Consider the following 18,250-nt stretch of genomic DNA (forward strand, 5'->3'; position numbering starts at 1 on the left):
TTGTGTGCCAATAACTAATGATGTCGGACGCAGTGCCTGCCGAGCCAAAAGTAGCAAAGTGTTTGAGTCTTAATAACTCATTTTGTTGAATGACACAACACAGTTGCCATTCACAATGGGAACACCGTCATAGAATACGACACTCCCTGTGCCTACACTCATAGGAGGTCTTACAGCTGTGAAGAGCATATCCAAGAGTTGAGCATAAGTCCAAATTAATCAAAACTCAACCGATACTTTGACGTCAAGTCTAATCATGACACATTCTCTGAAATATCACTGTTAATCCTTCACCGCATTTAATGAAGTCGCTGCACTGCCATTATTTATAAACTGTTTGTTGCTCTGCACACCCTCCAAACATCTGTTTCTGGTGGGAAACTCCATGGGAAAGTTATATCAGTTCAGAAACTCGTGGGCAAAAGCAGAAAGTTGGAAGAGCTGATACCTTATATATCTTCTTTACACATAAACCAGTTTTGTTCTACATTGGGGGCAGTTCTAGGCGCACAATAAAGCTCTTTTGATGGATGGAAGCCCTGGAGGACGCCGCAGGTGTTGCGTGGGATACATCACACGCCAAATCAAGCCGGAGTTGTTCCTCCTGGATTGAGACGGATGGAAAACAGCATTCCACGAGTCTGCATGAAAGGCAGCGAGAGCGCTGGGGGCCGTACTTGACAGGCCTCCATGTAACAAAGGTGAAAGTTTGACCTCCTTATCTGACTATTAGGTTAACCGGAGAGGTTGAGTGGAGGAGTGAAGACCAGGCCAAGGTAAAATATGCATTAAGTGTTCCATGTATCACATATATGGCATGCCATTACAAACTACACACTTTGCTGTATCTTCTACCAGTGAGTTTTTAGAGATATCCTAACTGGACAGAAGCTTAGTGCTTTAAATAATTTCAGATTCTTAAAAAACACACACCTGCTCCAAGAAAGTTCCACCTGTAACTATTATTATTGCTATTACGGTGACACCATGTAATAATTCACATGAGATGGTGAAAATGTATGTTACTGATGGCTTGTACAAAAAGAATGTTTTTACAATCTAACTTCTCCAATTTCACTCATCTTTTTTTTTTTTTTTTTTAAGGAACCCTTGCCAAATACATACTATATGTAATTGTGGATTTGTTTGTGGATGTGTTTTGGTTTCAGCCAGTAAGCAACCACCCAGTTTACCTGGCAACCGCATAGCAACAGCCTAATAACCACCCAAAACAGCTGAAAAAAAATCATTTTGGGCACTTTGTGAAAATGGTTCACAATGGGTCTTAAAATGGTACATTTTAGAGTTAGTCCTGGGGATTATAGAAACTACATTTTCCAAGAAAATACCACGGCTAAAATTTTTGTTACTATTGTGAAACAAACACTGTAAAAAAAATACAATATCCTTATATATATATATTTGTTTATTTTATATTAGTGGAAGCTAATACCAGTTTACCACAGTATATTGAAGTAACAATAAGATATGGCATTTTGTCCTATAAACTATTACCATGGTCTATCTATCTATCTATCTATCTATCTATCGTTTAATAGTAAAAAAATAAAAAAAAATAAAAAAAAGACACTGCCATATTGGACATATTTCACATTTTTGTTTTTGAGAAAGTTCGCGTTACTGAATGTATTTCTCAGAGGCAGTTTTAATCTATCCTCACATGTGTCTGGCGTTTACAAATCACAGAAACCCCAAACCCTTCATGGCTCACCTCTTCTCTTTCTTTCAGTCCTTTCCTCCCTTTCAACCCCCCTTGGGGAGGTAAAACCCAGACCTGAACCACACTTCTCTCTTATTTAAGGGGGTCAGGGCGAGCTTATCGGTCTCCGGAGGGCTATAAAGCGGCCAGGCTCGTGTTTTCTCTGCGCGCCTCCGGATGAGTTGCGGCGCGTGAAAGGCTCGCGCTGCGGGCACGCGGAGGTTTCGCGCGCAGTTAAGATGAAACAGTGGCTGTGGAAAGAAAATATAAAGACTTGTGAGGCCTTCGGAGTATTTGACTCCTGTGAACCTTTGAAGTTCCGGGAGGACATGCTCCGTGAATGTCCTTATTTTCGCTATTTTCCCTGTAAAAGCTGCGGTTTACGCTGGTGAAAAGCGTGCGCGCGCACAAAGGTAAATACAGGTATGACAAGTGTGGAGCGCGAGAAAAAGGAGGGTAAAAACGGAAGATGAAGTGTGTTTCTGTCCCAGCTTCGAGTGAAAATATTTTTTTGTTAAATCTGAAAACCTCCCTTTGGAAACTTCCTTAAAAGTGCAATGGTTCACAAAGGGACTAAAGAATAGACCTATATAACGTCGTGAAATTGTAGGCCTATTTAGGTTTAGTGATTGTAACAGAAAATACTCTGGAGAATGTTTATTTCACAAAAATCTTTTTTTAAATTTAAATTTTTGTGAATTTAATGGTAGATAATATCAATTTTCCACAGTAAATTGTTGTAACAATATGGTATTATGCAATGTATTTTTGGTGTAAAATATGGTTACCTTGGTCTATCTATCTATCGATCGATCTATCTATCTATCTATCTATCTATCTATCTATCTATGTTTTTTTTTAGTTATTGGTTATGGTTTTAGTAAAAAAAAAAAAGGAAAAGAAAATTCCATATTGGAAGTATATACATATATATATATACTGTATATAGCTTATACATTCACCAGGAGGAAAAAAGACAAAATGGACCAGAGTCCATGAGTAAGTGCCTGCAAAATCATTCCAAATAAAATAATGGTCTGGTAGTCCATAGCAAATCTCTGGTGGTCTCTTGAGGTATAACGGTGGGTCTGCAAAAAAACTCTTCCACATCATTTAATGGCCATTTTAAATGGTTTTAAAATAAGGGCTGGGGTTACTTCTCAGGCAACATTTAAAATTAAATTTACCTTTTGGAAGTAGCTTAAAAACTGCTCCTTACATAATTCCACCTCATTATGCAATGATGCTGCCCAATATAAAACATCTGGAAAATACCTAATTTACAAATAACAATGCTTTCGTGAGAAACAAATAATACACTGCGGCTTCATTGTATGAACTCAACCATGTCTTGAGATTTCGCAAATTGACTCATTTAATGATACATTTCAAGCAGCAGGAAAGGTGTTCAGAAATGTAGCATTACATTGGTAATAAGGATGGAAACAAGAGGAACAAATTACTTTATTACTATTTATTGAATTTAATTTTTATATACTATTTGTTCTATTTTTATTTATATATGCATAGATCCCAATAAAAGAGCACTCGAGATATCGCCTGCTAAACTTCATACACGGAGTGTGTGTCGGTAGGGAGTGTAGACATTAGCTGTAAAGTGAGGAAATTTATGTGGTGAGGAATGGGAGGGTGGTCAGGGAATGAGTGAACGAGGAGGGGGCTTGAAAGAGAGGTGTGGAAGGAGAGAAGGGGGTTTTAGATAGCACGGGTTGGGAGAAAGAGAATGTTTGGATAGAAGAGGGGAAAGTCACGCTAATTTATACTCGCCTAATTGGAACCAGGGCAGGCCCTGCACCTGAGATGCATTCCACAGAACTGCAACACGGGAGAGTCTACATGTGTGTTTGAAAGCGCAGGATGCTGTGTATCTCTGTGTGTTTGCTTAAGTCAGAGGTCAGGGGGTTTTCACCAAAGAGCAAAAGGTCAGCATCAATGGTGTCTTTGTTATCTAGTGTCTCACAGCGGTCGGAGCGCGTCGAGAACCGTTCCGTCGTGACGGTCGCACAAGCTACTCAGAGCCAGACCACCCTGGTTTTCGCACACACGCACGCTCATAAAGTTTCTCCAATCAGTTCGGAAAATCTGGAGCGCACAGTCACTATTATGATCTAACGACCAGGCCTTTATAGTGGCAGATGGACATCATCATGCTAAAATTCTCACTCAAACATGGATGCTTAAGTCATAAAGCAGATTGCCAGATGCTAAGCATATATCACTGTACCAGTCCAGCTGGTATGAAATGAAGTGCCAACTTTGGTTTCGTCTGCCATCTCGATGCTGAATAGAAGCGTATGATAGCAATTTCAACCAACGCACGGATGATAGTCTATACGGTGGTGATGATGTGGCTGGTGTTAGACATCTGCCAAGGAGGCTTCAAGTTGTGCTTCAAGTCATTATTCAGTCTCGTCTCACACAGCAACCAATCAATAACCTGAGCTGTGAACGGATGGCCCAGCAGCGAGTGTACGCTCATTGAGTACACAAGTATAAATCCCCGGAGAATAAAAGCTAGATAAATAGATGTGTGGAAGAAAATCCAAATTCCATTAAAAATAAAAACATGAGCCGGGTTGAAAGACAGCGGCTGCAGTCAGACATATGGAGAGCATATTGGTCACAATGCAACATCCCCTCCTTTTCAGCTTTTTTCACCTCTTTCTGGAAAGGGAAGAATTGTAACAGAGATTCAGATGTGGCGGAGTGTTTTGTTTCCCTCTGAGAAGGGCTGCATCGCTCAGGAAGTTCAGGACAGGGTTTTTTTTTTCATGCTCTTTTGAAGCTATCTTTTCCAGTTTCATTGGCCATGACAGACAGCTCGATAGTTTGCACACATTAATGACTTTGAGTCACTGAAGAGTGAAGGAGTGTCGTGCTCGGTTCATTAGTGGTTGCTGCACAGACACAAACTCTCCGAGTTTTTTGTCTCGTGTCTATTCCGAGTGCCTGACTCAAAGTGCATCAAAGAGGCCGCAGCACGTCTGCTTTTCCCGCCTTTCATGACACGCACACACAAACACGCGAGCTTTGCCCCGTTTCAGCAAAATCACAGGGCATTGTGATAACAGATGAAATAAAAACAGACTATAACCTCAAGACTCCAGAATATGAAGTCCAGATACATGAGGCGGAAAGGGCACCTCTGGATGTAAATCTAAGAAAAAAAAAGAAAAGAAAAAAAAACAGACATATTAATAAAATAATGCGTTTTTTAAATAAATATACAAGTAAATAAATAAATATTTTTTTAGAGACAACATGAAATAGGATTAAAGTCTATAAGAAATTGTTTTCACAACTCATTCATAGTCTGTTCAAAACAGTAATATGCCGTTTCACTTTGTAATTTTAGAGACGGGACTTGGTTTAATTAATCTGTTGTTGATTGAAGCGAGGCAGATCTGAATGTGAGTTTGCAGTCGACTGTAGGAAAGGAACAGAAATTGTGAAAATAAAGTGTAAATCGTTCACAATAAGATCATGAATTTTCATTTCATTCCGACTTCAATAAGTCATTCTTTTTAGCTGGTTTAAAGCTTTCTTTCATAAATAAGGAACAGTATTGATGAAATTTCCCAGGGAATTATTTCCTCCCCCCATACACAAATTGCAGCGATTTCTGTTTTCTATTTTTCCCTCACTCCCAGTCTTCTGCTTAATGCATGCTTTCAAAAGGACCACAGTGAAAATCAGAGGTCTGGCCCTTAGGCCCAACACACTGCCTTTCATTTGAGATTTCAGATGAAGGACGTAATTTTCTCTCTTTCTGCCTCCCTCTCATCATTTTTCTGTCTTCCTTTTATTGGGTGATGAGAAACTTGGGGTTGGGGTTCTTATATGATTAGTTCACTCAAAAATGAAAACTCACTCATTATTTACTCACCCTCATGTCGTTCCAAACCCGTACGCTGTCATTTCTTTCTGTGGAACACAAAGAGAAATGGTTGAAGAGCATGTAAACTGCTATTTTGCATTATGTGAAGCTCCAAAACTCACACACACAAAAAAAAAAAACATTTTTAGGTGAACTGTTCCTTTAAATGAGACTAAAACTGGATTCAAACCCAACTGCAGCCTTTCTCCCTGCCTTGACACCAGATGATGGCTGTTTTACAGTCCTCTTCAGCCCAAGGTCTCGCTGGCGTGTGCATGTTTTGCATTTAAAATAACACAACTTGATAGTACTTCTGAACACACTTCTAAAGTATCTAATAGCCAGAGCATCAAAGAAAATGTGTTTCGCAGGCTTTATGTTTCTTGTCACTTCAAACCGCCTTTTTTTAGGTTTTGTCCTTTTGGTAAGTGTTGTAGAACTAATGTTAGCCTCTTGATCAAACATATCTATCAGAAAACAAAGACAGCCCTGAATGATGTAATTGCTCCATTAGCATTTCAGTCTCTTTGGTTGTCAAACTGACATTGGGTTACGAATTTCATGACGGTATCCCGACTCTTCCATTACGCAAGTGTGCGGTCGGGCCAGGATTAAAGCCCTGATCCGCTGTATTGGACAGGAGCAATCCTGGTCAGATCTGCATTGTATTAATTCATCATTGAAGCAGTATCCAGATCTCTCGCTGAGTCTGGTAATGGGAGGAACAGTATGCTTGCTTTGGCTTGACCCTGAGCCGCGATCAGACCGCAGAGCGGTGTCCATTACAAAGAGCAGCGATCTCTCTATGGTATGTTCAAACACATCCCGCAGGCCTGCACTTCAAACGTGGGCCGTACCCTCTCACCAGCAGCAGCATGTCAGTTAGTGAGGCCCGCACAATTAATCAATTAAAGGCCTACGCGGAGCAAGGCCCCCGTCCCGCTGCGATTTGAGGGAAGGATCATTAGTACTCACACTTGAGTCACTTTAAGATCACTCAAGGCTGCATTCAGATGAGGTATGTGTGGTAAAGCACTGATTTCCATGGCGTTAGGTGCCGTTAGCGGTTCTTGATGATCTGCATTAAGACTGAACAGCTCATTCTAACAGTGCTTCTGAATGAAGTCACACTCGTTTGTTCCCATTTTTTAATGAATCATACAGAAAGGCTCAATTGTCTTGGTCCAAGTTACTAATGCATCACTCACTGACTCAATCATTTGGATGACTCATTCAGTGACTCTCGATTCACTGAAGTGATTCAGTAAATTGGCTAAATGTATACCTTGAATACCTTGTAGTTAAAAGTAAATAATCAGAATAATTAAACAAACAATTAAACAGAAACATTAAAAAAATATTTTGTTTTTGTTTAATATATCTGATAAGTATATTCATGCTTTTTTAAAGACATTGATAACATTACAAAAGATTTCCATGTCAAATAATTTCTATTGAACTTTCTATTCATCAAAGAATCCTGAAAAAAATGAATCACAGTTTCCACAAAAAAAATATTAAGCAGCACAACTGTTTCTCCATTAATAATATGTTTCTTGAGCAGCAAATGAGTATATTAGAATGATTTCTGACACTGAAGACTGAAATAATGATGCTGAAAATTCAGCTGTGCATCACAGGAATAAATGACATTTTACAATGTATTCAAATACAAAGTAGTTATTTTAAATTGGAATAATATTTCACAATGTTACAGTTTTACTGCATGTTTGGATCAAATAAACGCAGCACTGGTAAGCATGAGACTTCTTTGAAAAACATAAACAAATCGTATTTATCCCAGACTTTTGAAAGGTAGTGCGCAGAATCTGCAATAATATGAAGATTTCTACATTGTATCAGCACAGCTCTTATAGACAGATTGATTTTATTTCTGATTATTGTAGTACTTGTAGAGCGGAATCAAAAACATTTCAAAAAGACTTCAAATTAGAGTCCAGCTGAATGCAGACCTTTAAAAAGAAAACCTTTAAAAGTAAAGTGCTTTTGAGAACACATACCTCATAGCTAGGCTTCAGTTGTGTTCACAAATGTAATAAATAAACACCACCATTTTATGTACTGTAACGTTGCCAGTGCCTCATAAACATTAACAGTTTGATTGTGTGCGTATAAAAAAATAAGCCCTCGACGTGCTATTATGAAAGCAAACTTTTGTTGGTCCGTTTTTATTTTGTAATTTGGCCAGGGCTATTATCAATGCTTTATAGTTTGCCTGAAAGCCACACACACTGTTACACACTCATTCTAAACAATCATAACCACACACACACACACACACACGCTCCAGGGAGGAACATGAAAATCGCACTAATAGGAAAAAGATGAGGGAACTCCATTCGGGTGGAGCGCTCCCTCTCTCCAGGGCTGAGCGCTGGACATCATGTGTTTCAGAAGATTCACGCTGTTTACGGTCAATCAGCAGTCGTGTGCTGTGGCTTACAGCAGCGTGTAGGTCATCTCCAGCATCTCTTTGATTTACAGAATGTCACATGGATCATGTTTTTTAGAGCTTTAAAGCTGATTTTTAAAAAAAAACAATTTAAACTTTTAACAATTTTGATACAATTTTCGAATCTAAAACCTGTTTTTCTACTGGGTGTTACAGATCATAAGTCGTAATTCTATACACATGCTAGCTTCACCATACCCTAGTATAGGCCTATTAGCCTTACCTCTAATCTATTAAAATAATAAGATTAAATTAATTTGATTAATATTGTATGGACAGCATTTTAAACACTGTTTTTCAAAGATATTAAGAATTTTATAAACTGTCCATGTCTCTTCAAATATGAACAGAATACAGGCTGTAGCCTACATTTTATAATAACACCCACTAGCATCATTATAAAAGCTTTATGTTACTTTAATTCAATTTATCAGATTTTTTTTGCTTTACATACTAGATTTGTTTTCACTGTATTAGATTAATTAGATTTTTTGTAATCATTGTTAGCCTACTTGCTAAGAGATCACATAAGATGTATTTTCATGGTAATACAGTAAATAAAGTTACATATTATTGTTTTACTTTGATAAGAGAGCATTTTATTTAAAAATATATAATTTTGGATGGCACATGATGGCATCTTAACAAGCATCTATGTGATATGGCGGTAATTGACCCTTCGCAAAGACCCGCCCCCCTTTAGTTCCTGCTGCTATGTCTGACACTAACGCCACATATCATGTTCTCACGCAATGAAAAATTCATCACTAAGCAAAAAGGACACTGACAACCCGCCGTTAATACCATTTGTGGCTCTTTAATGTGTCATAACTCAGTTCAAGCAGCACATGAACCAATCATATCTTCCTCTATACTAATCATAGCATGAAATGAACATGAATGAACATCAGAAGGTATCTCAACCGCAAAAAGACATCACCTACCATTTTTCAAGTTCAAGTCCACCAACATTAATCTGCTCTCCTCTCTGGTTTGTTTGTCGGACAAAATGGCAGATTCTGTGTTATGATTGGTCAAATCGCCTGTCAATCACAATTGTGTGAGACCTGAAAAAACATTTATGAATTATCTCAATTTAGGCCTTTTATCAACAAAAACCAATATACACCACAAATATTCAGTTATTTTGATTAAAAAAAGGTGCAAATAGTGTATTTCAAATAAAAATTTCAACCAATGGAAGACAACTTCATATATACTTTAAAAAAAATACTTTAGTCGTCGGGACATTGTTGTGACAAATGGCTTAGTTTTAAAGTGGCAAAACTGTATTTTCTTATTATATTACTTTAATAATTTCAAAAAGAAATAGGAAGAAAGCCTACATTTATAATCGATCCTGCAGCCCTTTGCCCATTTTGCAATATTTGCGCATGTGCGAGCTAGCGGCTAAAATATGACTTGCACGCTGTGGGAAAAGTATGTGTCACTGGGTTTTTTCGCTTGGGCTTTGCTCTTTCTCAGGCCACAGGCCATGATCATAAGAGAGCAATGTCGAGGCATCTGCAGTTTGCTTCTGCTCCTCACCGAATGGACCACAAGGCCCTTACAACAACATCTCCGCTGAGGGGCGCGGTGGCATAACTCATCCTTACCGTTTTAAAGATGGCCCACTTGTGACTCCGCCAGACTTTGGCCCGTGGTACGCATACCGGCACAAATCATTACAGTGTCGGTTCTCAAGGGCATCAGGTCCTTTGAGAGCCAACTGTATTGCCATGAAAAGAATGTTTTTTCATTTTTTATGTGAGGGAACAAACTCGGGAGTTTATATGATTTTCCCTCCATATTTCTAGTGTTTTTTCTCATATTAATCCACAGTCCCCTCCTTTTCATTCTTTCCATTGCTTTCTTTTACACATTTCTCCCTCATTTTCTCATCCCTCTCTCTCCCTGTCCTCTTCCAGACGCATGTCCAATAGGACAGAATAATATTTGGACAGGTGTTCCTTTTTAAACACGTTATCCACAAGTCCAAGTACGCAGGGGACCGCACTACATCATTCCTGCGTCGTTTCTTTAAGAAGATGGATCTGAGGTTAAAATATACAGTACTGGCTGAGTCATACACAGCCTGCTATACTGTAATCTATAGAGCACTACATCCGTAATCCCTGACAATAAAAATCTGTTTAGCACCAATTTTCCTTTATTTTTTAAACGTTCTTTTTTCCTGTTTCAAACAACTGCAGAAAGCCACATCTGGAAGACAGATGTACGTCCCACAGCAAGCTCTTTCTCTGTACTTCTCTCTCTCTCTCTCTCTCTCTGTGCTTAGAAACATGAGAGCAGGCTTGTGTCTCTCACTCTCTCTCTCTCTCTCTCTCCCTGGGCGGACCACCCACATAAGGAAACGCCTTGCTGTACTAAAGGCAGAAATACAGGGATGGGTTTTTTTGATGGATGGGTTTAGCAGACTATCACTTATGTCAATGTCAAAACCATAAACCTGCTCTCGCAAAAGAGGGTGAGAGAGAGAGAGACGTCTTTGCATCTGTCTGTTTGACGTCTTTCTGCAGTGGCATAAAAGCATTTTCACAATACTCTTGTCTGCTTGTGACTCCTGAAGCTGTTAAAAGACTAAGCTGATGGGTTGATTGGGTTTCTTGTAGATCTTTGTTTTTCAGACACATCCTTTCTGTTTAAACTGATAAATCCCATACAGAAATGCGATATGTGGCAGGCAATACATGAACAGTAAATACTTGGATATATGATATGGCGGCCCCAAACAGTTTCGGGACACTTAAGCAGCACTTGTGTGTATGAAAATCTTTGTATCATATAACAAAAAAAACTATTTTAAGAAAGATATCACAAGCACACTTTTCAAGCAAAACATTCCATATGACACACTTTGTAAGGTTATAAATGCTAAAATAATATATATAAATGTACACAATATACATTATTTGGACACTTTCTAGTTATTAAACACTAAGGGATCATATTCATAACTAATGTGATGAACTACGCATCTGCGAACTTGAGGAGATCTTACTTAAAAAAAAAAAATCGCCACAACACCAGTTGATTAAAGACACTGAGCAATAATTGCAAAGAAAAAGGTGACTTTAAATTGTGCACAAGTGTCCAAATACTTTGTGTCACTGTATATTGTATGTGATTTGATGTCAAATGTGAAATTTTATGTGTAACTTGAATTTACATCATATTGTTTTAATATATATATATATATATATATATACACAATATAGGTAATAAAATATATTTTAAAATAGTTTTTTTATACATTTTGAAAATTCAAATTTAATTAATTACAAATAAATACTGGTATATAATATATTTACATATGCCTACACCTATGGCCATATGTACAAGGGATTTCATATTTGCTTTTTTTCTAATAAATTATTTCTTAACACCAAACCAATGACTGAAACCAGTGATTGCAAATGCGTGTATAAATAAAACATGGAAATTAGTCACACCATCACTGATTGTTTTCATTATGCTGCTTTATTTTCATACTCCAGAACAGCTGCAGAAACATTTGAACTGCAAACCAATTAAGTGGCAAAATTGCACATGGAAATCGCTTACATGAGGAGCATTATTAAATTTATGCTCATGCGATCAGTCTGAAAATGTGTAGCATGCGTTTGTTCCATAGCAGCTGTTTAGTGCAGCAGTGATGTAATAAAAACACTGTTATGCACCTAGATCCGGAGATGTTTATGGCCTGTAAACAAATCTTGAGTTTATGGTGCGCTTAGAGTTCAATGCTCACTTCAAAGAAAGCGCTTCAGGCTTAGTAGTGATACTGTGATTTTTACTTGTGCATGTGTGAAATAAAGCTATTTGGTGACAGTGTTAAGACGGTGATCTTCACTCCATTGCTCCATATACAGTGCTTATGGATAGTTGCTGTTTAAATGCAAAACACATAAGATCTAGTGTTTAAGGCAAAAAAAACCTTAGTGCAAAACTAATGGTGCACACAAAAAGTCTGAGAAATGGATCTCAAAGGCACCTCTTAACCCTTATCTTCTGCTCACCATTAGAAATTGAGTTTGTAATACTTGCTTTTGGTGTTAAGCTGTGAAACTTGAATGCTTGGTAACACTTTATAATATTTTTCATGAATAGCATTAACAAACATTAATATATATTATGATATATTATGCTTGACAGATCATTAGTTAATGAACATTCAAATAGTTGGAATTACTGTGTGTGTGTGAGTGATAGATAGATAGATAGACAGACAGACAGACAGACAGACAGACAGACAGACAGACAGAGAGAGACTTAAAATCTAAATTCTAAATCTAATTTAAACAGATATAAACGGAATGTTTTCATTTAAAATAAAATAAAAAGTCATAAGGTAAAGTTAATAAGAAATATTTAGGATTCAGCACTATTTTTGGATCAGAAATTAAACAAGCAAGCATGAACATGATCATCAGTTTTACAGAAACTTGTAAATGTTAATTGTTCAATTCAACTCAAATTATTAAGTTAATAATACAATTTGTAATGGGGAAAAAAGCATGTATTCAATAGAAAAAACATTTCATTAGCATTTGTAATGACTTTTGTGGCTGACTATATATACATATTTGAATGTTCAGGAACAAACCGATCTGTTGTTTGATGTTTCTTAGTGACATAATGAAAATGACAATAAACTGTTACCAAATTTCCAAGTGCTCACTTGGTTTTTTGTTTCCGTCTACCCACCTCCGTCGCCACAGAGCCCACCGTTGCTCCCATGGCCCCTCCTAAGGGCCCCCCGACGAACAACCCCACGATCGACCCCAGTAAAGCACTGCCCCTCACCATATTGGGGAGCCACAGGAGCCACTCGACCACACTGTCCCACAACCAGCGTAAGAACGAGGTGTCAGGAGTGGAGACACAGAGCTCTGCGATTCCCTCAACCACCAAATCGTCCACACTTTTCTCTGCTTCGGCCCTTATTCCCTCCGAATCATCCTCTCCTTTTTCTCTTCTGCTTCTCAAGATCTCCTTCTCCTTCTCTTTCACTCTCCTCTCCGCCTCCTGCAACAGAGAGCAGGTGTAGAAGTGTGTCCCGGTTTCTTCCACCATCTTCTCCACCATTATGAACAGCTCCTCCACGCTGGATCCCGCCAGTAGCGGGTGATGTCGGTCCCTGCACTTTTGCACGAGCTCTAGCAAGTCGGGCCTCTCTGTATTGAGATACTCGTCCAGAGAAACATCCTCAGGCAGTCGGTCCATGCGAGTGAAGAGCACCATTGCGTGTTTACTGACTGCCTCAGGGCCAAACACCTTCTCGATGGTCTCCAAAATCTGGAGCTCCAGGTTGCTGGGCCGGTGGACAGGGACACAGAGCAGGAAAGCATGGGGCCCCGGGGCTGATAAAGCCGCACAGAGCGAAAATTGGCGGCGGACGTCCTCTGCGGGACGCTCGATGCACAGGCAGTCAGGTGTGTCCACAACAGCCACCTGTGCAGAGAACAAGTCAAAGTTTTAGAAAAAGGCCCCTTTAATACATTATGAAATAATACAGCAAAAAGTGATTTTACCACGGTAAAGAGGTAGTTTATAAATGTAACTGTAGGTAACACTAGGCCACTTTCAATTGCACATACACATTTTATAAAGCATTCTTATAAAATATAAAATATTTTATTTATAACATATTTGGTAAGACTTTACAAAAAGGCCGCATTAGTTAACGTTAATTCACTAAATGAAATTAACCAGCATTAGGCCATACATGTTACATCATTTATTCATCATTTGTTAATGTTAGTTAATAAAAATACAACAGTTTATTGTTAATTCATGTCAGGTGAGGAATATAAAATAATATTAACAAATACATACAACTTTTATTTTTAATAATGTAAATGTTGAAATTACCATTAAGTGCTTTAGATGTGCTTTAGAAGTAATTTTCTTTGTTAGTTCATGTTAACTAATGTAGTTTATAACTATAATAATAATTAACAACTATAATTTATTAAGGTTTTTGTTTACATAATATGTGTGTGTGTGTACTGTGTATATTTATTATGTATTTATAAAATGTATTAAATATTTATTAAATACACACATATACAGTATATATTTTGAAAATATTTGCATGCATTTAAATGTATATATATATATATATATATATTTATATTATTTATATTACAGAAAAATATATTTAATATATAAACGTAAAATTTTTCTTAAATATATACATGTATGTGTGTGTGTGTATTTATATATACACATGATAAATATACACTGTACACACAAAAATATGATGTAAACAAAATCTTTTATTTTGGATGCGATTAAATCACAATTCATCTTTTGACAGCACTAAATTATATATACTTATTACATAATAATTAACAATTATTACATTTTTATCTAATGCTACCAAATTTAACTGTATTGTAAATATTATGCTCAAGTGTATGTATTTTTAAAAAAAATGTTTCTCTTTTTGAAGCAAATGTTTTGTAGACAAATATTTTTGTAGGCAAACTGGTTTTGTAGGCAAATATAAATTGAGCTAACATATGAATTTCTTCAAAAAACTATAATTTTTTATTAATTTTCATTTAAATCTCCCAGGTGGCATCTCAGTTTTATGAATTACTGGTTTTATAAGAACAAAAGGCAGTTAAAAGTTTGCTTAAATTTGCACAATTACCGTTAAGGTTTATGACATGTATACATAAATGTGAATACAATGAGAACATAACTGGGACTCATTTTAGGAAATCATTTGAATGCATTAATGCAGCTTTATTTTACATTTAAAAAAAAACTGTGCAGACTGAGTGTGGCCTTTCATAGAGTTTGAAGTGAGAGCTGAACGCACCTGTCGTCCTGCCAGCGCCACACGTCTCTTCTGACAGTCGGTGGCTGGTGTCTCAGGGCCTGTACAGTCGGACTCAGATGATGGGCCGCCCAGGATGGCATTGACCGCACTGCTTTTCCCAGCACCCGCTGAGCCGAGGAGCACCAGTCTCAACTCTACAACCACAGACAGAAACAAGAGTGTTATTAAAGACAGACATGAGTTACAAAGAAACCACTTTTATTTGGCTTTTTTCCACAAATAATATTAGAAAATGTGATTTATTCACATTTTAAATTTAGTTTTGAATAAACAATGGAAAAAATTAAATGACTCAAGTTGTGTTATTGGTTTTATGAGGGTTAATTCGATATCATAATTTCTTAAAATTTCTTTACAATACTGGCATAATAGAACATGAAACTTATACTGCATTGCAAACTCATTTTTCACTTTTTAAATTCACATTTGATTTGCATTTAAAACACTTTGAGCTTTATTTTAAAATCTTAGTATTTCATATTTGAGTGGTTATGTATAGTATATTTACTATTATTTAGTAATACCAGTTGATTTGTTGTAACATATAAAACATGCAAAAATTAGGAAACAATAATTGTATCTTTATTCAGAGTTCGAAATATATATATTTTTTGGAATGCCTTTTAATGTTTAAATAAGAAATATTTTTTGATCAATGTCAGTTAATGGTGTGACAAACTGATACAAATCTGGGTTTACCAAAGCAAACAAAAAGCAAGTTTCATATTTTTCCTATTTAAGTGGAAATCATGTTTCACAAGCACAACAGCTAGATATCTCAATGAAAATAATCTTTTTCTTTCCACACAAATATTGGAGCTTGTAATTCCACATAAGGGTTGGACTTCCTAAAAACCTGGATAAATAAACTGGTCCCACAGTAACAGACCTGACTGAACAAAATGAAACAAGCTATGAAAAGAATGAAATGTGCATAGCAACGCAAAAACATGTTTTTTAAAAAATATAAAAACATGATTTTAGATCAAATATTAATGGGCTACTTCATAATCCAAGGACAACAGGTTAAAATGAATGCTAAACATAAATAAGAAATGTCTGAAGTAACCATTTTAAGATAAAAACAGATCAAAAGTGAATTGTGCGCGTACTTACAACATAAAATTAAAATTGAACTTACTACTTAAAACAGCGGGTCTTTATGATGCATTATACAAACCGATTACCAGAATATAATAATGTAAAAGCCAATTTTGCTAGCTCTGCATCACATCATTTTGATGCAATAGCGCCACCTAAAGACTGAATTGACACATAACAGCTTTCATGATATGAAACTTCAGAAATGCAATTAGCTAAAAGCTGCAAGTGTTGCAATCAGCAGGCTGTGTGTTATGCTTAGACCCGTTTCAACACACAAATAAAGCTCAATTGCTACACTATATGTGTGTCGGCATAAAAGTTCTAATGGGTCACCTTCTAATGGGTGGGCCGACAGTTTAATGAGGGTGCTTATAAATTGTCCTTTTTTACTTATTTTTTGAGTGGTTGGAGAGGAACATACTGTAAGATGCTATTAGCAAGAGAAAACACCCAAAAATAAAAACATATGTGTCTCAGTTTCAAGCATCTCAGTAAGGGATTCTGTAGTTTATTAGGAAAAATGACAAGCCATTTACAGAGAAAGAAAAATAAGGACAAAATTATGACTTGTACGTTTTTACTGTTGGCAACATAAAAGCAAAAAGGTACAAAAGCTGTCACCAGGGCAGTACCTTTCCATATTAGTATCATTAAGGTATTATGGTATCACAGATTTTGTACCTTTTTATGAGGGGGTCTTTTCAAAGACTTCATGTATCCCACTATGTAAATTGTGTTACATGCACTGCAAAAATGTTTTGCAACCTGAAACATGTACTTCATGTGGTAATTAATCTGAATTAAAAATATTATTTAACCTGCCTGCCTGGTAATCTGTTACTTTTCTTCCAGTGTGGTACTCCAAGTTACTTCAAAAAACACCATGGTACTATTAGACAGATACACTATTAGAGATACACTACGATGGTACATTTCTAGAAACCAGGTTTTACCATGGTACATGTCCAAAAACAAGGTATTACCATGGTAAATGTCCAAAAACAAGGTAATAACATGGTAAATGACCAAAAACAAGGTAATACCATGTCCACACCTTGCTGGTTTGTTTTGGCTAGTAGTGTAAATCAGACATTATTTCTGAAACGCAAGTAAACTTCCTCTAGTACCTCTCTCCTTCAGATCTGTCTGCCCTCCTTCACTGCTTCCAGATCTGTCTTTCTCTTCCTGGTGAATTTCATCTTGTGTCGTACTTCCCTCCATAGTCTGCAGCTTGAAAGGGAACAGAATACTTCATGTATTGTGAAGTAGACTATGACTCAAAATATGCACACGAAAGAGCATCCAATGGGAAAACAAGAGTGGAAATGGAGGACATCATTCCATTCAGATGACTCAGCAGCACAGAGGAAGGGCCACACAAACACATTTCACATACCTCAGTTGTACTGAAGCAGTTTCACTGCCACATTTCAATTGACAGCTTAAAAGCAATACTGTAAGTGCTTATAGCTTCCTCTAGCAGTGTGCCATACCAAACAACTGATGTCTGCTTTTGATTATGTGAAACCTGATAAAGAACACAGGCTCGAGAGGCTTACCTTCAAGTGAGAGACTGATCTTTTGCGTACCGTGTGTTTATGAGCTGGGCCTGGCCTGATCTGGGCTCCTCTGTACTTCCTGTTTCTCCTCCTGCTGTTCAGTCAAAACACTGCCGGCAGTGTGGCTCTGCCTGAACATGTGATGCTGTTGGGACACACTCCTCCTCTTCCTCCTCTCTCTGTCTCTGAATCACACCCCTATTTACAGATACTTCTTAAAGGTGTGTCTGTTTTCATGAACTGGGTGGATAAAGAGCTAGTGTTGCAGCATTTTTATCAGCTGTAACCACAAACAGGAAGTCGAGCGCTCTTCCTTGGTTCAGTTACTAATCCTTAATATATTTGCATGCTAAATGCAGTAATGTTATCTTTTCAGTTTTTAGCCTCTGTTGTGACATTCTAGTGGGTAATTTAATCTTGTGGTGACACAAAATGTTCTTAGAAAAGCTGCAGTACAGGAAATTCTGGTTTGAAAAGGCTTTAAACGTGCACATATTAACCCCTAACAATAACCCTGTTTGTATGATAGTAACACATGCAATATATATACATGCATACATACAATAATGCATTATAATAAAATCAGATTTTCTTTGTGATAAAATGCTAACAAAATGTAATG

At 37.0% G+C, this 18,250-nt stretch overlaps 1 protein-coding gene across 3 annotated transcripts; it reads right to left on the bottom strand.

Moving 5' to 3' along the window:
* Positions 1-11,558: 11,558 nt before the first annotated feature.
* si:dkeyp-69e1.8 (uncharacterized protein LOC100001340 homolog) lies at positions 11,559-17,796 on the bottom strand. Of its 3 annotated transcripts, none has more exons than XM_058770212.1 (4): positions 17,659-17,796; positions 17,197-17,293; positions 14,945-15,099; positions 11,559-13,566 (listed from the first exon to the last, which is right to left on the bottom strand). In XM_058770212.1, the coding sequence occupies exons 2-4, from the start codon at positions 17,288-17,290 to the stop codon at positions 12,790-12,792; spliced, it is 1,026 nt and encodes a 341-aa protein (XP_058626195.1). In that variant the 5' UTR covers positions 17,291-17,293; positions 17,659-17,796; the 3' UTR covers positions 11,559-12,789. The 3 variants fall into 3 exon arrangements, with proteins under 3 accessions (XP_058626195.1, XP_058626194.1, XP_058626193.1); XM_058770211.1 differs by having other exon boundaries at positions 17,197-17,299; XM_058770210.1 differs by having other exon boundaries at positions 17,197-17,299; positions 17,629-17,796.
* Between the last annotated feature and the right edge of the window lie 454 nt (positions 17,797-18,250).

The sequence above is a fragment of the Onychostoma macrolepis genome, chromosome 03 (genome assembly GCF_012432095.1).
Source record: "Onychostoma macrolepis isolate SWU-2019 chromosome 03, ASM1243209v1, whole genome shotgun sequence".
NCBI classification, from domain to species: Eukaryota; Metazoa; Chordata; class Actinopteri; order Cypriniformes; family Cyprinidae; genus Onychostoma; species Onychostoma macrolepis.